The sequence below is a fragment of the Cucurbita pepo genome, chromosome LG18 (assembly GCF_002806865.2).
Source record: "Cucurbita pepo subsp. pepo cultivar mu-cu-16 chromosome LG18, ASM280686v2, whole genome shotgun sequence".
Taxonomy (NCBI): domain Eukaryota; kingdom Viridiplantae; phylum Streptophyta; class Magnoliopsida; order Cucurbitales; family Cucurbitaceae; genus Cucurbita; species Cucurbita pepo.
In genome coordinates, this window is record NC_036655.1 from 5,632,581 (window position 1) to 5,652,330 (window position 19,750).

Here is a 19,750-nt window from a genome sequence, read left to right on the forward strand (position 1 = left end):
AAAAAAAAAAAAAAAAAAAAAAAAAAAAAACATGATCTAATTTCCCCTTTTTTCTTTATTCAATTTCCATTTTTCTGTCTAAATAATCGAAAAAAAAATGCTATATATCACAATTTCAATTTCATAAATTTCAAATTTAAAAATGTTTTTTTTTTTATATTATATGTTATGATTAAAACACATTTATATTTAGTAAATACTTAGGGAAAGTTAATACTATAATGATTTATTTAAGTAGATTAAAATCTTTATTAATTAATTAAAGGCTTCCCCACAATTAATTAGTTAATTAATTCTTTAATCTTCATAATTATTCAAAAATCTTGCTTCTCCACTATTTATAACTGTTAAAAAAAAATATTTTATGTGTTTAAAATTAAAAAAAAAAAAAAATGATTGGGCGTAGAAGGGTAGTTTAGTAATAAGGAGAAAGAAAACAAGGATCTGCTGCATCTGCCAAACCATCGAGTTGATGTAACCAAACACTTTCTGATTTGGACCTCCACGCTCAATCATTGGATGACACGTGTCTTGACGTGATTTGACATCCCTCTTTCACTTATTATCATTATATTTTTCAAAATATACCAAAGTTTAAAAAAAAATACAATGTCTCTTATGCCCTTACCATTATTGAATTTCTTAGAAATATATCATTTATAATATTCTTTATTATTATTTTATTTTTTAAAAATAACAATAAATTATTTTCTCCCCCTAAAATTTGGTGGGCTTAGAGTCTTCATAAAAACAAAAACAACTTAAATTTGGTGAAAAAAATGTGTGGTATTCTTTCCCAATTAATGCTACGTATGAACACGGAATTTTGAATAGTTGAAACTCTCCTAGGTTCTACAGGTATATGAGTTCCGAACGGAAAAGGCTTGCATTAAGCTCTATAACCAACCGCTATATTGCATTAGACTCCCTTTTTATTAAATATCTTTTGGGAAAAAAATGTGTTGTCTTTACTGTTATATTGGAAGTTACTCTAAATATTGCTCGATTGATATATGAAATTAAAATTTGATGTCTATTTGAACCTTAATCTCACTTATCACTGATTTTTCCAACCCTAATTCTGTTTAGATTAGGTTTGATCGGGAGCGAAACTTCCGACCGAAAAGAAACGGGATATTACGAAATGAACAAATAGGATTAGATCGAAAGAGAAATGGAGAATAGGGACGTAATAGTAGGGAGACAAAGGATGGGCCAAGTTGTGTGAGGTGCATTGGGACAAAGTTTAGGGGGCGGATGGGTTGGTGCTGTGGGTACCCATTGTTGGGTGGTGGGTCAACTAAACCGTATTTCCCCACATAAACCACATACACAAACTCCCTCTTACATAGACGCCGTTGGTTCCCATGTGAACCAATTTAAGAGCAACCTTCCAAACACATTATCATGTTTTTGGAACAACAAATGGGTTTGTGGGAGAGAGACACACCTACACACATTTCTATGATTCACTTCAATGTTTTTATGTTTCCAACTCTTAATTCGTCGTGTTTTTTCGTTTATTCGAAAATGTCTATTTGAATCTAATATGATATTGTCTATTTTTAACTAAAAAATCGTACTTTAACCCAACCCAGCGCCCATATAGTAACTCGACTCTCTATAATGATATGATATTGTCCTGAGTATAAGCTCTCGTAGCTTTGCTTTAGGCTTCCCCAAAAAGCCTCGTACCAATGGAGATAGTATTCATTGATTATAAACCAATGATCATTCTCTAAATTAGCCGATATGAGACTTTTATTCAACACCTCCCCTCGAACAAAGTATGTCTCCCCTTAATCAATACTCGACATTTGAGGATTCTATTGACATGGGTAAGTTTAGGACATGACTTTGATACCATGTTAGATGAATACAACTCTCTCCATTGGTACGAGGCTTTATGGGGAAGTCCAAAGTAAAGTCATAACAGCTTATGCTCAAAGTGGACCATGTCATACCATTGTAGAGAGTCGTGTTCATTTAACAAAGTCTAAAAAAAATATCTCAACTCGATCCGATCCAATCCACAAACGAGAGAGATCGAATTGACACAGGCAGTGGACTTTGTGGGTGCCAAAGAAATGATAATTCTGCAGATAAGTTGGCTCATTTGGCTTCTTTTGTGTGGCAGCTTGTGGCCGATGTGTGGTGCTTTGTCATTTCGCACCAACTCACCCCCGAAAAAAAGGTCAGTTTTTTTTGTCAAAAACCTTAGGTTAATTGAATTATGTCACATAATCAATTTTAGAGTATAGTTTTTCTTTCTTGATTTGAGCATCAAACCTGTCATTTTCAGCATTTACTTAAACATGGGTGTAATATAAATTAATACAAAATTTATTTTACTCAATTAAATTATTCCATAGATAGAGATAACGTATATTTATATTTATCTAAATGACTAGACAAAAAAAAAAAAAAAAAAAAAAAAAAAAAAAAAAAAAAAAAAAAAAAAAANCAATTAAAAAAAATTAATAGCATTATCATGACATTATCTTCATAAGGAAAGTTTATATTATTAAATGAAATTTTAAAAAAAGGAAATAAAATTCACCAAATAATTTAATGGAAATGTTCCATCCAATATTATATATATTTTTTATTTTGCAGGTGTGAATGTTACCATGCATCATATGTATTAATATAATTATTTTCATATTAATTCGGGACGGAGCATTTTGCTCAAGATGTTATTTTTAAATACGATTGAGATAAGGGTCTGATCTCATAAGAACGAGTAATTCCAAAATCACCGAAAACTCTCATCAATTACCATCAATATGGTGATCGATTCGTATGCATATAAAGTCAAAATCTTTAGTAATCACGGATCGATCCAACGCTATTTGTCATACTATAAAGAAGAAAGTTTTCGAATACTATAATAGCTACATGAACAGTAAAAAGTTTGCAATAAAACCGTTGACCCTGAGATTTGCAATTGCGGCCCCTACGGGGTTGGGCTTGTTGGTGTTTGTGGGTTTTGTTTATTTAAGAGGCGGAAGAGAGAAGCTAAGTGAATTAATGGGGAGAATGGAGGAGGAGTTGGAATCAGCGGTGGAGGTGCCATTTGGGGCGGCGGCGGCGGTGGCGGCGGTGGCGGCGGTGGTGGTGATTTTGGGTGCAAAAGTGGGGTTGGTGTTATGGTGGAAGCCAAGAAGGATAGAGAACCACTTTCTCCGGCAAGGAATTGGAGGGCCGCCGTATCGGTTCTTTATTGGTAATTTCAAAGAATTGGTTTCCATGATGGCGGCGGCTTCTTCCCATCCAATGCCCAATTTCTCTCATAATATTCTGCCACGTGTCCTCTCCTTCTATCATCACTGGAAGAAGATTTACGGTACGTGAGAATATTCTTCACTTTTTTTATTCGTTCTTGAAATTAAGCTCGTTGTTTGTGTTCGGAATTGCATTTTAGGCTCTACGTTTGTGATTTGGTTCGGACCCATTCCTCGAGTTGCGGTATCCGACCCTGATATGATCCGAGAAATCTTCATCACTAACTCCCATTTGTACGAGAAAAACGAAGCTCATCCACTCGTTAAACAGCTCGAAGGCGACGGTCTCCTCACTCTCAATGGCCCAAAATGGGCTCTCCATCGCAAAATCATCTCCCCCACTTTTCACACGGACAATCTCAAAGTAACCCACTAATCTGTTTCTTTTTTTTTACGATAATATATGTCTTAACCAGTTGAGTTATGCAGTTGCTGATTCCCTTAATAGAAGAAAGCATAGTGGAAATGGTACAAAAATGGTCGTCCATGGCGGAGGAAACGACCTCGGGTGAGGTGGAGATTGATGTTTTCGATAGCTTCCAAACGCTAACGGAAGACGTCATAACGAAAACAGCGTTCGGTTGTAGCTATGGAGATGGTAAAGCGATTTTCAAGCTTCAAACACAACAAATGATATTAGCTTCAGAAGCTTTTCAAAAGGTCTTCATTCCTGGCTATAGGTAAAATTACAATTAGAATTTGAATTTGAATTACCCATTTATTTATTTATTTATTTATTAAAAAAAATATATAAAATTATCAGATTCTTACCGACAAGAACAAATATGAAGTCGTGGAAATTAGAGAAGGAAATAAAGAAATCATTGATGAAATTAATCGAGGGGCGAAAACGGAATTTTGAAAAGAATTGGGCAATTAATGAAAAAGGACCAAAAGATTTGTTGGGGCTCATGATCCAAGCTTCCATTTCTGTCCATGACATCGTGGAAGAATGCAAAAGCTTCTTCTTTGCTGGCAAACAGACCACTTCCAATCTGCTGACGTGGACTACTGTCTTGCTGGCAATGCATCCACGCTGGCAAATTCTGGCACGTGATGAGGTCTTTACCATCTGCGGTCCACGTGCCCTCCCCTCCTCTGATGACGTGTCCAAGTTCAAAATTGTAAGCCCTTATTTATTTATTTATTTATTTTTATATTAAATATGGTAATAATGACGACTTTTATCTTATAAAACCCAACATGCATTTTATTAAAATAATTTAATTAAGTAATACATTATTGTGCGAATTATCCAAAATTAGATTAATACAAAATATTATTTTGTAATTTAATTTAGTATTTGTTTCTTGGTGGCAAATGATTGGATGTGGCAGCTGAGCATGATACTAAATGAATCCTTACGATTGTACCCACCCACCGTGGCTACAATCAGACGTGCAAACGCTGACGTGGACCTAGGTGGACGAATGATCCCACGTGGCACGGAGTTTCTGATTTCAATCCTTGCTGTTCATCACGATCAAACTATTTGGGGCAACGATGCAAGTGAGTTTAATCCAGAGCGATTCTCAGATGGAGTAAGTCGAGCTGGAAATCATCCGGTTGGGTTCATTCCATTCGGACTTGGAGTTCGAAATTGCATCGGCCAAAATCTAGCAGTTTTGGAAGCAAAGTTGGCAATGGTGATTATACTTCAACGTCTCTCGTTTCGATTGGCTCCTACTTATCAACATGCACCGACTGTCCTGATGCTTCTTTATCCACAATATGGCGCTCCCATTCGTTTTGAAAAGATACCCTTAAATTAAAATTACTAGGATTGTCAAAATTAACCACAGAATTATTAGTATAAGGTCGTGAAACGACTAATATATAGGGAGCTTCAAGTATCTCATAATAACACAATTAAAGGTTGGGATTAGAACTTAATCCGTATTTAGTTATCTGTCTGTATACTTTCCCATAGATGTTACAAAGTTCTGGTTTAAATCTCTGTCTCTGATGGGACTTCTTGACCAGTTCTTCCGAGCTTGAAAGAGTCAAAATTGTGTCGATACGAACTTTGATTTCCGATATGCTTAGTTTAGTTTGAATATCAGAAGATGAGAAGAAGGGTGTTGGAAGGAGACAATTATATTATCTGTTCTTAAGTGTGTGTGTGAGAGAGGGAGCAAGATCACATGGGAATGTCAATCAGGAAGAGTTGGCTAATGAGACAATAGCAGAGGATTTGGTGGAGCCCCATAAATGCTGGTGCCCTTTCCTTGTAGGGCACACCTGCTGTTACAGATGGGGCCCTCTAAAAAGCCAAGGCCGTGTCGTTCTTAGATGCCGTCTAGAACTATTGACTAAAGGTTTTATTGATAATTTGATATGTGCTCCACCAACAGAGAGTACCATCTGATATATATGGATTCAGTTGACTAAATTTTTACGAAATATCTACCATATATATCTAAGAACATACAAAGCGACAGAAGGGTTTGAAGTATAACCTCGAGGGCGCTCGCCATCGCTTGGCATCGAGAAGAGTCCAGTCTCGAGCTTAACCGGCCTGAAATGGAGGAATGTAGTGAGGAACCATCAGCCATGGCCAAAGCTATTAACATATCTCATGTATTTCCAAATGGTTGAAGCAATCAACATATTCATCCATGAAGCATAAAACTAAACTGGACTAAGGATCTTATAAACAGATTCAATTGTTGGCTAAGTTGTACATTCAGTTTATATCAGAAATGGCTATGATAAGCAAAAGAATATATTTCCTAGTCATCTAATTGGAATACTGGTACTTGCAGATATTAAATATTTTAGCTGCATTAAATGTTCATCGTTCGATATGTTAAGCGAAAGTCGAAGATTTGTGATCAATACTTCTTGTTCCCAACTCAAAGGTCCTGATGCATGCAATGCCTCGATAGTGCAACGGTACGCACGTAACTCTAACCTATGGATTTCGGCTGCCAATTCTTCTTTCGTAGGGAGACAATGTCCTTCGTGTCCCGAATGATTAGGTGATCGATCCTCGCAGAAGTGACCAGCATTTCGATCGGACATATCACATGGCAGCTCACTTGAGTTGTCGCTGATGATGCTGCAACTACCAACAGAGCACATAATGCTATCTACGTCGTTCGATTCCCGAACCAGATTAACTGGTTCGTTATCCTTGATATCCAATTCCAAATGCCCACCAAGTCTGTGATTCAATGATGCAGGCCAATGTCTATAATCTCTAGGACAAGAAACAGGATCTACCTGCAGTTTAGGTAACTCTGTTCGATTTGCAGCAACCACCTTAACGTATCTGCCCTTTTTCTCAATCGATCTAACTTTATGGTTAGCTCGATAAGATGCTTTAGACGAGCAATCGGTTGATCTCTTCAGAACTCTCACATTGTAGCTATCTTGAAATTTTTCGTTCCGACTTACAAAACAGTCATCTTGTTTCCACGGAGATGTCCTCGAGTTCGTCTTTTGAACTTGAGAGGTTGAATTTTGATCGAGGTTCAAAAATAGATTCGTATGGAGCTTCCCTCCATTGGAATTTTTATTTCCCTGCACGCAAAAGATGTCGCTTCATTCACTTATAAAATTTATCAACACTTGAACTGCAAGAGAATATGATATGAAAATCGCTCGGTTGTTTCTTACGTTTTCCATCAGAAAGACAAAAAAAATTCAACAATAACAGCACGACCACGAGTTCATCGACACATAATAGAGCAAAAAGTAATACAGTGAAACAAAAGTAGATAGACGATATTTACCTTTTCGACCATAACCCATGCATTGTCATCGTCTTCCAACGATTGTCTAACCCGGATATGAGTTTTTCTGACTCTGAACTCCTGAGAGGATCCAAGTAATCTGACAAGAATGTGCATTTTCCCCAAAACCTCAGAAACGGTGGCTATTTTCCATAAGTTGTTATCGAACACTTCTACGACATCACCAGGAGCCCAAGCCTCTGAAAGGTCTAAACGAGTGTGGCAGGGCACGATGACGTTTCGAGACACCTTCTCCACCATATCATGGTTATTGACACCTTTAGACATAACATATCCAGCCATATATTTGGAGCCATTGCTTCTTAATGCTTCCATAGAACATTGTGGTCCTAAAGCCACTTTCCTTTTGCTCAATACTTTCAGCTTACTCCCTTTCTTGAATTTCATGATTTCTAGCCGAAATTACTACTCGTAATCTGTTATTTCGGGATACAGAAAACATGAGTCGATGCAAAAATAAACCATTCGAAATTAAGAGAGTTGCATACTGAAATGAATGGTTCAAATTAAACAAAATGATACAAAACTATAAGAATGAAAGCTAAAAACTCTTCCTCTAAGCATGTTTCTGTGAAGAACAGATCAACACAAAAGATTTCAGGCTATGTCTAATATTCTCCATTGTATTGCACATGAACAACCAAATGGAGACTGTCCCAAATGATTAAGCCATTTCACATATATAATTATGTTATTGGATTGTCAAAATCATAAACAGCTTAGTGTTTTCAGGTCTTGATCTAATCGAAAACGACACCAAACGACCCGAATTCGATTTCTATCTTTCCTTTTCATTTTGGGTTTGCTTATACTGAATACCCTTTTTCATCGTTAAAAAATTAGACATCAAGCAGTACAATCACGTCCACTGTTCATAGAAACATGGTGCAGAATAAGTAAAACCAAATCAAAGGAAAATTTATAGCCAAAACTGACCTCTGGGGTTGATCACAAAGAACACACACTAAATTCAGTTGATTCTAAACACATAATGAAATCTATAATGTAATTCTAAACACAAAATCTTCATCAATCCAAAACAAGTTCATGGAACTGATGATCCAAACCCATAATTTCCCTTCCGTTTTCCACTGATTTCTGAGCAACCAAACAGCATCCAGACAAATGAACAATCCCCAAACAAGAACAAGAACGAACGAAATGAAATTCTCAGCAACAAATAGATATTCAAACACAAAAACGCTTCAGAAACCGAACGAAATTCAGGAAACAGTAAGAAAAAGAGCATCAAGAATTAAGCAAGTGATTGAAATGCAAATATAGATTGAACCCAGAAGAAGATCGGTCTGAAGGAAGCAAATGGAAACAAATTTCACTGACCCTTTTGAATTGCAGAGAGAAAGTTGTTACCCCACGATCGTCACAAGCCTCTCTCTATCTAATTTGGTTGTATTTTGTGTTTGTGTCGGTTCTTATATCGGATAATTAAGCATGATTTGCTTTTAAGTTTTAGGCCATACTACGAAGGCCCAGATAAAGAATGAAAATTAAAAATTAAAACAACTTAATAAATAAACAAAGAATAATGCAATGGTTTTTTTTATGCCAGATTGCCAACAAACAGCCCAAGAATAGCTTGTTGAGTTGGGAATTACCTGTTACTCCTTGTTCAAAGCAAGCACTAGGAAGGCTTCTCTTTTGGGTCTCTGTTCATTTCAATTTTAATTGAGTTCTTAAGGAAGATGGATTAAATTAAGTTAAGATTTGAGAGAAAGCTGTAATTTTTAGAACACCCAAGTGTTGTATAATCAAATCATGCACCAAACATTTAGGCAAAAATTTAATAGTTTGGTAGATTTGGCCAATATTTCATTGCCCCACTTCTACAAATGATTATATGTATACCCAATTTCTCTTGTTTATAAGAGAGAATTCTTTCAAATTACTCTCTTTTTTAGATCTTTGTTTTTACAATGGAACCAAACAAATAAGAACCATCTACCATGATCACTTTACTTCTCATTCATATATTTAAATATCAATTTTAGTATGCATTATAATGCATTCATTTGTCGTTCAAGTTTTACCTATTAATCGTAGATACATTTTTTAATTAAAAAACAACTAAGATTGGAAGATTCCAAACTTTATTCTCTTGATTGAGAGCATATGTCTTAATTGATGTAGCTATGTTCAAGTTGACGATTATAAAAGTCCCTGATCGACGTTGCTTCTTTTGATGATCTTATCGGTAGAGATGTTCATTTTACCTGCGAAGACTCTCCTCGAATGGAGAGGCAATTTCCCGTTTAGTGGGGAATGAAGGAAGAAGTGGAGAACATTTTTTCCTCGTTAGATAAATGAGGCCGAAGACGAAATTATATTCTCCGTCCCCCGCTCCCGCTTTTTTTAAAAGAATAATAAACAGGAAAAGAAAATAGCTTAAGAGAATTTCCACAAAAACAAATAGTAAATTTTGTGGGGGGATAGGAGGAATATGTTAGACTTCAATCACAAGGCTTAACATGTTGGCTCTTCTGAATGACTCTGTAACTTCAATTCTTAACTTTGATATCCAAAACTAGAAAGCGAAACAAGAGAAGGGTCTTAGAGAGAGAATATCATAGCTATAGTTACTCATTCCATACTCTTTTTTCCCTTTTTCTATCTTTTTTTAAGATTTGTCTCTGTCTTTCTCTTTCTCTGAGAAGAATATGCACTGTATCACAGTAAGTGAAGAACTTTTACTGCATAATTGCTTTATTCTATTCATTCTCAAAAATTTCATATACACAAGAGGTAGGGACTGTTTTCTTTAGTGCTCTATAAAATATTAACAAGTTAGTAATAAGGATTACACTAAACAACTCTGAAGATGTGCTTATATTTTGTATGAAACTGGACAATGTTTTGAAAGTTTCTTTTCTGAGCAAAGATTTGTTGGGCAGAAGATGAAGCGTCTAAATAAAAATGACAAAAAGAGAAGAAGAAATTGAGTGAAGGGAAGTGGTTGTGTGATGTAGAGATTGAGTAGGGTGAAAGGGTTGGAAGGTCCAATGGAAACACAAGAAAAAGGCAAATAAGGGTTGTTGAGAGGAGAAGGCACATAACCTTCAAGTTTTGGGTTTAAAGCTTCAAATAACCTTCGGATTCACGTTAAATATTTCTCTCCCTCTACCCATTCATAACTCATAATTAACCCACATTTCTCCTCCCTAGATTTACGTGGTTGGTTGTAAAAACCCAAACGATTAAAAAAATCCTAAGAAAAGGAGAACCAAACATTATTTATAAGGGTGTGAAAACCTCTTCCTAACATACGCGTTTTAAAAAGAAGGAAAATCCGAAAGAAAAAGTTCAAAAAGGACTATCTGCTAGCAATAGACTTGAGTTGTTACTTTTCCCTACAAATTTCAAGTGCTGATCCTGATCCTAATTCTTTCTAGGAAGCATTACTCTTAGACATGAGCAAAATACCAAAAGCTTCATCCTCGAATGGAAGGGAGTTTATAGCAGCAAGTTAACAGAGAATTCGTGGAAGATTCAACAAGTACTTGAAGTCCTATGCATTCTGAAGAAGATGTGCTGTTATGGGGTAAAAGGAAGGAAGAATGGCAGATCTAATACACAAAAGATGGGATGAATGAATGAATGCCTGAAGTTAAAGAGAATCAAGCTTTGCTTTCGCAGTAAAGAATGGTGTGGGAGAAGAGATTTCAAATCGCAAGAGCTGACAAAACAGATGATATAAGAATTATAAATGATGAGCAGCTTTAGGAGAAACTAATGGCAAGGCCCTAGACGTTTTCATGTGAGAGAAAAATGCATATAAAAGGACTAACAGATTTGTCTAATCCTGTGGGTGGAGAATGCTTACTCAAACGGAAACTCTCTCTAGATTGAACATCTTGTTTATAGAATCAAAACAGTTCAACAAGGATCAGGACAAAGCTACCAGAGAGATCCTCAGCAACAGCTTGAAGTTCCTGCACGTTATATACAATCAATCCAATTAATTAAAGGAGTTTGAAGTTCCTAGAGGTCTTGATAGCAAAGAACCAATATAATTTGAAATCAGTGATAAGAGGGGCAGAAACTTCAATTGTAGTTGAAGATCGGGAAGGAAAAGAAACCTAGTAACCATGAGATAACCGAGCGTGAGACCGACCCCTGTTGTATTGACGGGGATGTATCGAAGAACAAATGCTTCCTTGAAGAACAAAATAATTTAAATCAAAATTGCACTAATTTGCATCAAAGAATGGCATGGACAACAATTACCCTTTTATCTTCATATTCCTCCATAAACAGGAACATCGAGTCTTGAGCACAAAAATGTTTTACACACCAAATATTCTAATTTGAAGACGAAACCCTTGCCATTTCCATGTGCAAATGATCAAGTCTTATAACAGAAAATTGCAATACTAGTCGTGCCAAAAAGTTCTTCTCGGAATCGCTAATAATCTGGCCAGAGTTGAAATTCAAATGCTGCTTCCTCTGTCACTCCCCACCTCTCCCAGAAAAGCAGTCAGCTGCTTACATACCTATAATGGGAATCAGTACACAATTAGCAAAAAGGCAATCAAATAAATCACAAGTTCATTAGTTTTGTATCAACTCATCGACAGGTTGGACGATGTTGTATGCAATGACAATTATTAATGCACTAAGTTTTGAAATCGTAAGTAACAGATATTGTTCTTAGCAATAATAATCAGCATGTACAAGGAAAATAAAATAAGATAACACGAGATATATTTTAGTTTATCCATTCAGATAATTAAAGAAAAGAGAGAAAACCCATTGAAACTAGATGTCCACAACCCCACACACGGTCAACATCATTTTTAAAAAAGTACCAATTTTTTAAGTTTAAATTAGTAAAAGTGAATCAACCTATCTTGAAGTTTGAAGAAAATTATTATCTCAAGAGTTTTAGATACGATAATTAGCAATGAGGACAACATACAAACATAGTAGAACTGGCAACAAAAATGCAGAAGTAAAAATATAAGCCACTAACTACAATAGCATTGTTAAAACGAACAATGATATACGAGTCTTTATTTCCTACTTAAGCAGAAGGAAAAATATCAGCCACCAACTAGAGTAGCATTCTTAAAACAAACAACCCTATATGAGTCTTCATTTCCTACTTGGATTTTAATTTGATTTCGTTGTAACCTTCCAAATCACGCAAATGGAACCAGAGACTGCACTAAGAAATAAGAAGTTCCAAATGCTAGTCACAACATGGTTATTTTGACACCGCGCATTGATTTGCATAAAAGCAGGTTTATAATTTATCCAGAAGCACTGTTAGATCAAATGGAAATAGAAAATTGACCAGATCACCAATGGCTTATACAGACCCTAAACATTTACCTCCAAATCATACAATGCACAAGAAACATGTTTGTGCACATACCTCATCTACTACTTGAAAGTATATTCTTCTAGTTGCTGTGACTATTTCCATCTTCACTCGATGTAAAACTTATTATTGAGTGGTTGTTGATGCAGCTTGCCAGAAGGTTGGTTGATTTCACAGCCAAACTCAACCTCCATTAGCCGATGATTTTCTTTAGAGCGCTTCATAGAGAAGGAAACCTTCAATTCATCTCCTTCACCGACCCAAATGGGAGGATGCATGAGGAAGACCTGTATGAAGAAAAGATAAAACTGGAATAACAAGAACATTTCTTGGTGCAACCAAAGAAGCAATTAATCACTAGTGGATAAATAAAGTACTCATTTACTGAGCATTTTCCATGGGCAAGCATAAATAATATAAAGCTAACGGACCAAGCCAATGATTCAATATTACATATTTGTTGATCTTTGGATAATACAGACCTGTTGTCCCCAGTGTGTGCCATTACCAACGCTGGGAGCAGTTGTCAGCTCAATCTCTAATTGAGCTGGATCCTCGTTTCTTCCCTAGTACACCCAAATTGAAGAAGTTATGCAACCTATAGCAAAAGCCTGAAGTAATCCAAAATTTGATGTTTCAAAAACGAAGTGGAAGCTCAACTTACTCGAAAATGGACATCAAACCATCCACCATATCCACAAAACCGTGTGTTCTCTGAATTGATCGATGACATAAAGTTCGATTTGACTTCAAGAATGTCATCAACGGTAGCAGTCAAACAATCAATATCCTTTATAACGGATGCTGTCCCAATAACTTGTTGTGGATGAAGGTTGTTCCACAACGATGTCTATACATATTAAGAAAACAATTCCAATGTTGTTAAAGAGTAACAAAAGCAAATCTCAAATCTACCAAAGTAATTAATGTATGGGATAGAGGGATAGCCCATTAAAGTTCAAATAGGGTGCATAGAAACAACTAGCTAACATACAAAGAAGCCACTGACTCAAAATAATAGACAACTGCACCCAAGGAACTCATCAACAACCATTGAGAAATAAACTGCGCATTCCCTTGGCACATGAAAATGAAAATAAAGTGACATACAATTGGAAAAAAAAAATAAGGATCTGTCAACAATACATTTTGCTAACATATGTAAAATTGCAATCTGGACAAGCTTGATTATGAAACATAGTTTAAAATCAACAGAGTTATTAGTCTAAGAGACATGAACAGACATGTCAACTCCCATTCCCAAATCTAAGTCTCACCTGAAGATAATATTTTCTTTGCTCGTCAGAGAATGGTCTCGTTAAAACAGACATGTCAACTCCATAATCCATTTTGGTATCAGAAACAAAATTATACCAATCATCCATAGCTCCTTCGTAGTCGTTCATTTTTTGATCTCCCAATTTAGACCTAATTGGCGCCACCCACATGCGTGCATGACTTGGATACCTGGATAAACAAATGTTTGTTTTAGATGGTTTGTGCAGTATGATGGACAAATCCTATAGGTTGTAGCTCACGAAATCAGTTTTTTTTTTTTATCACAGAAAAGCCCATCCAAAATATCAATACATATGAATATATGCATGCACCTATGAAATTTTACCATTAATTCATCTAAACTAGTCAGGAATCTACTGCTGCTATCTTGATCCATTTACAACGTGTTATAATTAATAAAGACCGTTACAACCATATAATATCTGATACTAAATCCTTTTTTGTTATGAACTGCATAACGCCAGAAAAAACCGTGGAAATTTTTCTGGAAAAAATATCATCCAAAATTTTACAAAGCATCCAAATATTTTATCCATAAGTTTTAAACTTGCCTACACATCACTACAAAAATCTCCCACAAAAACCTACTGGGAAGAATCAATATCCATCTCTAATTCATTGGCAGCAACAACTTTTCAAAAAATTACCATGGGTTTAGAAATTTTACTGCGTTGAGAATAATGGAAAACAAATGATTATTTAAACCAACAAAAAAAAAAATATATATACGTAGAGGAAAAAAGACTTCAAAATAATTTGCTTCCATCACTTACATCACCCCGGATGGCTTCAACCAGTGGTCACGTGCATAAATCACAGAATCAAACATAGATTCCCTCAAGAGAAAATATCCCATCCACTCGGAGATAATAACATCCACTGATCATCAACGAATAAGCAAAGTTAAATCACAAACCAAATTATGGTACCGTGTTGCTCGACGATTAGTACATTTGATAATAATAGCTTCAAACACACATGAGCAGAACTCATTTTAACTATGTTTCACTGGAGAGGACAATAAGTATCAAATTTTATACAACTCGTTTTCGTTTTTTACAAAAAGGGTGGGAAAATGATGGTGCTAACCTTTCTCTGGAAGTACAACATCCTCCATAGATCCCTCGATGACATCAATTACGTCCTGAAGGTTATTAGCTTTGACGAGTGCACGGGCATGTTCCGACATCTTGGTTGCTTCCACTGCATATACCTTCCTTGCACCTGCCTGTGCTGACCAAATAGCTAGGATCCCACTCCCGGTTCCCACGTCTAATACGGTCTGCTCGAAGAAAGATTAGTTAAACCAAGGGCTATTCCTTAATGATTCCGGCTAGCAGCTAAAGAAACAAAACATATTTATAAACCGCCACAATATCCCCCCCCCCCCCCCCCNCTGAAGCAAAGCAAAGCGAAGCAGTTAAGCTACTGAAATATCGATTCTGTCTAGCGGTCCTATTGTCCCAGCAGTAGAAATAGAAAAGAAAAGAGACGAACCTTTCCTTCGAAATGGTGCTTGTTCTTAAAAATGGCATTGAAGTAAGCATCCATGCGAACTCGGTCACAGAGCATCTCCTTCTGGTGATACAGGAAGGCGTAGGTGCAGAAATACTGAGCAAAATCGACGCCCTTATCAACCTGTAGACCGCCATTGCTGCCGGAGCTCCGGTCCCCCATGACGCCGTTTGAGGAGCTTCCCATAGCACCGAGATCCGCTTGCAAGCAGAAACGAGGGAAGAGCGAGGACGAGAAACCAGAACGAGAAGGTTTCGAATTTAGGGCTGCGGACTTCTTGGAGGGGAAAAATAGGTCAATTATTAAGGTCAAAACTACCACATTTTAATTTCTACATTTTTTTAATATATTTTGGAGATCAAAAGACTTTATTACCCTTGTAAAAAAAAATATCTCCCAAATCTCCCCAACTCTCCTATTGCAATATTTCAACCTAAAACCTGACCGTCGTCTCGACATTGAGAAAGGACACGCCAAAGGAACACGATTCACCATTTTTTGTTCAACTAGACCATGGTCTGATTCAGTTAGACCGGCTTGATTCTATTCAATTGAACTAATTGGGTTTAGCTACTTTTCAGTTCAGCATGTCTCTCTTACCCCTATTTCAGTCGAACTTTTATGAATTTACTGATTTTATATTTTTTTTAGGGTTTAGACTAACAACTCTCGACTAAGAAATGATTCGAACAAATTAAAGTTGCTCGGAGATTTTGACTAGGTTGAGTAGGCTAACGAATGTACAGTAGAAATTTTTCGAGGTAAGGAATCGATAAGAACTAAATGTTTTGTGCTTTTAAAATTATGTGGTATGTATGCACATGTACGACTCTAGGTTGCATGATTGTAATGTATCATTAAAGGCGTTTTAATTGTGTTGGGACCTATTTTTACGCATGATCTGATTATTATGATAATGATGGTTTTGTAGTAATTACACATTGTGTAACTAGCCGCCAAAGTCACTGAAAGTGGCTAATTAAGGTCTTTATACAAGGTGGGCTCCAATTTTATCGTCTAATTTTCTACCGAGATTACAGTTTCACTCTTTCCTAATAAACAAACACAATTTTCAATAAAACGAAATATTTATCGAATATAGTTTATATCGTGTGTATGAATATAAACTGTGAAGTCTTCTTCCGTCGTTATTATTAATATTTTCTTAATAAGATCCTTCATATATTCTTCACAATAATTTTTAAAAATAAAATAAAATAAACAATAATTTTTAAGCTTAATTTGTTTAGTTTTGTTAATTGAACAAGTCAGCTTCCAATTTTATTTAAATATTTACGGGTATATTGCGTTTGATCGCAGCATCCAAATATTTTTTTTTTCTCCATACTTATTGTTCAATCTTTAATTTTAAAATAGGAAAAATAAATAAAATAAATAAAAACTTTGAAAAAAATGTCCAAATATAATTGTTTTTAGGACAATTTCCATTCTGAGACTAAATGGAGTCCATCTAAATCTAACGAGTTATTTGTTTGTATTATACGATACAATATAGCGTATATATACATCAAATCAACATATTATGATATACGGTAATGGCATAAATAAATAATTCATAATTATGTGTTGTCAATTTGATTATAACTCAACTGATTAAAATATTTTTTTAAACTAATTTGTCGCATTATTAAACTAAAAATGTTATAATGGATGATTAACAGAGATATAACTAAAAAAATATCTTGTAAATAGGTTGTATCTAGCAAATTTTTTAATTTTAAAGAAAATTCTATTAGACAGAAATTTAAAAATTTAGAGGTACATTACACACCTAATTAAAATCTTATAATCTTATTTGATAATTAAAATCTTGTAATTTTGATTGTTCGGAATTACGATTCTCTACAATAGTATGATCTTGTCCACTTTGAGCATAAGCTCTCGTAACATTGCTTTGGGTTTTCCCAAAAGTCTCCAAAGCAAAGCCAGCTTTGCTTTAAAATACCCGGAGGCATTTTGGGGGAGCCCAAAGCAAAGTCATGAGAGATTGTGCTCAAGGTGGACAATATCATACCATTGTGGAGAGTCGTGTTCATCTAACATGGTATAAGGGGAGACGTACTTTGTTCGAGGGGAGGTGTTGGATGATGAAAGTTACACATCGACTAATTTAGAAAATGATCATGAGTTTATAAGTGAGGAATACTAATTTCATTGGTTGGTGTGAGGCCGTTTGGGGGAAGCCAAAGCAAAGTCACGAGAGCTTATAGTCAAAGTGACAGAATCATACGGTTATGGAGAGTTGTGTTCATCGTAACTATTTTAGTTTGTTAATTAACTTCGAAAAGGCTGACGTGTAAGTGCCAGCGTTAATTGCATTAAAAATAAATTAAAAATAATAATAAAATTATTCAGTCAACGAGATGGACTCGGCAAATTTATTAGCAGTAGCCAGTCGGGCCACCAAAAAGAAAAAAGAAAACAAAGACTATTCTTCATAGTTCTCACCAGAAACGGATTCAATTCACAGAGGAAGAGAAATGTGAATCTGTTCCTGTTAACAGAAACCTGAAGGAAGAGATTTCTATGGAGGATAAGAAAGCTCACGTAATTGCTCTTTCGTTCATCGTCTTCCTCATCCTTCTCGTCATTCTGGCTCGAGTCCTCCTGAAATTGTCCAAGCCTTTTTATCTTATTTGCGGGATCGATGTGTCCCTCACCGCCGCTATCCTGGTGTATTTGGTGATCAGAAGACGGTTCAACCGGAGAAGAAAACAGCTCGAGTCGCAGTTAGTTACTGAAGGTCGAGAGCTTCGGATCGAGTACAGTTTCTTGAGGAAGGTCGCCGGAGTTCCGACGAAGTTCAAGTATAAAGAGCTCGAGGAAGCGACGGACTATTTCAGGGCGTTGATAGGGCAAGGATCGTCCGGATCTGTCTTTAAAGGAGTTCTTAAAGACGGTACTGCGGTGGCTGTCAAGCGGATCGAGGGCGAGAATCGAGGAGAGAAAGAGTTCCGTGCGGAGGTATCCGCCATTGCTAGTGCTCAGCATGTAAATCTCGTTCGTCTGATTGGCTACTGTATCAATTCATCTGGACCTCGATTTCTCGTCTACGAATTCGTATCGAACGGATCCTTGGATTGCTGGATTTTCCCCAAAAAACCTAGGCACAAGAATCGTAATCGCCCTGGCGGTTGCTTAGCTTGGGATATGAGATACAGAGTCGCCATTGATGTGGCCAAAGCTCTAGCCTACCTTCACCACGATTGCCGATCGAGAATCTTACACCTCGATGTCAAGCCGGAAAACATCCTCGTAGACGAGAACTACAGAGCAATCGTATCGGATTTCGGACTGTCAAAACTGATGGGGAAAGACGAGAGCCGAATAATGATATCGATGAGAGGGACGAAGGGGTATTTGGCTCCGGAATGGCTATTGGAGAACGGAATCTCAGAGAAATCGGACATATACAGCTATGGAATGGTTCTTCTGGAACTAGTCGGCGGGCAGAGGAACGTGAGCGTAGTTGAGAACGGAGAGGACAGATCCAAGAGGAAATGGCAGTATTTTCCCCGAATCGTGAGTGCAAAATTGAAGGAAGGGAAACTAATGGAAGCCGTGGATAAAAGACTCTTAGAAATGGGAACGATTGACGAGAGAGAGGTACGGAAACTAGTTTGCGTGGGTTTGTGGTGCATTCAAGAGAAGGCTAAGCTTCGGCCGACGATGGCAACGGTGGTGGATATGCTCGAAGGCCGCGTTCCAGTGGAGGAGCCGCCGGATACTCAAATGCTCGTCGTCGATTTATTGTCCGTTGATGAAGAGATGATGAATAGCCATGAGAGGCCGAAGCTTGTTGCATTTGGGGAACGGATGAACGACACAGATCGTCCTTCGTCGTCATCGACGACGAACTCATACGCCTTCTCTGTACTCAGCCCCCGGTGAGGTACGGCCGCCGGCCTCCCTTTGACTTCGGCGCCCTAATCACAGCACCGAAGTTGCACACGTATCGTCTTTTTGTTCTCAATTTGTTTTATTTTATTTTGCATTTTTCATAAAAATCGCATAGAACTGACCAATATATTTCGGAAGAAAACATTCTTTCTTATGCAACAGATTTAGTTCTTACTAATTCAAATTAGTTAAAGTTTAAATATTAAAATCGAATTGTGAAATTACTAAAAAGAAAATAGTAAATAAATAAATAAATGAGTGCAGAGGTATTAATAATGGAGGGTAGTGTGGGGTTATGTCAAAATCAGAAGGAGAGGGAAGTAAATTTGGTAATAAAGTTTAGATAAGGCGAAAAGTTCAAATTTGCTCCGCGTGCTGTCAGCTTCATGAGGCCTCCATTTTGACCCAATTTTTATTTTTATTTTAAATTATGATAATTATTAAAACTAATTAAAATGATTTTTATTTGTATTTTTTTATTAAATTTAACGAACTCCCCGTTTCTTATCAAAAACCAAAAGACAAAAAAGAAAAAAAAAAAGAAAAAGAAAGATAGAGGTATACTTACTGTTCGATAATTTTCAAATGATGTACAATGCTGGATTATAACAATTTGCTGATGTCTTGCCTTGTGT

At 36.4% G+C, this 19,750-nt stretch overlaps 4 protein-coding genes across 4 annotated transcripts; 2 read left to right on the top strand and 2 right to left on the bottom strand.

Moving 5' to 3' along the window:
* Positions 1-2,912: 2,912 nt before the first annotated feature.
* On the top strand, positions 2,913-5,191 carry LOC111780678 (cytochrome P450 734A1-like). The gene is made up of 5 exons (XM_023661146.1): positions 2,913-3,346; positions 3,425-3,648; positions 3,714-3,964; positions 4,048-4,408; positions 4,622-5,191. The coding sequence occupies exons 1-5, from the start codon at positions 3,031-3,033 to the stop codon at positions 5,054-5,056; spliced, it is 1,587 nt and encodes a 528-aa protein (XP_023516914.1). The 5' UTR covers positions 2,913-3,030; the 3' UTR covers positions 5,057-5,191.
* Positions 5,192-5,905: 714 nt separating this feature from the next.
* LOC111780679 lies at positions 5,906-8,562 on the bottom strand. Its single transcript, XM_023661147.1, has 3 exons — positions 8,384-8,562; positions 7,022-7,458; positions 5,906-6,809 (listed from the first exon to the last, which is right to left on the bottom strand). The coding sequence occupies exons 2-3, from the start codon at positions 7,427-7,429 to the stop codon at positions 6,021-6,023; spliced, it is 1,197 nt and encodes a 398-aa protein (XP_023516915.1). The 5' UTR covers positions 7,430-7,458; positions 8,384-8,562; the 3' UTR covers positions 5,906-6,020.
* Positions 8,563-11,251: 2,689 nt separating this feature from the next.
* Positions 11,252-15,489, bottom strand: LOC111780621 (protein arginine N-methyltransferase PRMT10). Its single transcript, XM_023661065.1, has 8 exons — positions 15,177-15,489; positions 14,769-14,961; positions 14,453-14,558; positions 13,658-13,847; positions 13,045-13,230; positions 12,863-12,946; positions 12,435-12,667; positions 11,252-11,550 (listed from the first exon to the last, which is right to left on the bottom strand). The coding sequence occupies exons 1-7, from the start codon at positions 15,378-15,380 to the stop codon at positions 12,488-12,490; spliced, it is 1,143 nt and encodes a 380-aa protein (XP_023516833.1). The 5' UTR covers positions 15,381-15,489; the 3' UTR covers positions 11,252-11,550; positions 12,435-12,487.
* A 2,076-nt stretch (positions 15,490-17,565) lies between these two features.
* On the top strand, positions 17,566-19,286 carry LOC111779851 (probable receptor-like protein kinase At5g20050). Its single transcript, XM_023660023.1, has one exon. The coding sequence runs from the start codon at positions 17,742-17,744 to the stop codon at positions 19,104-19,106; it is 1,365 nt and encodes a 454-aa protein (XP_023515791.1). The 5' UTR covers positions 17,566-17,741; the 3' UTR covers positions 19,107-19,286.
* The last annotated feature ends 464 nt before the right edge of the window (positions 19,287-19,750 follow it).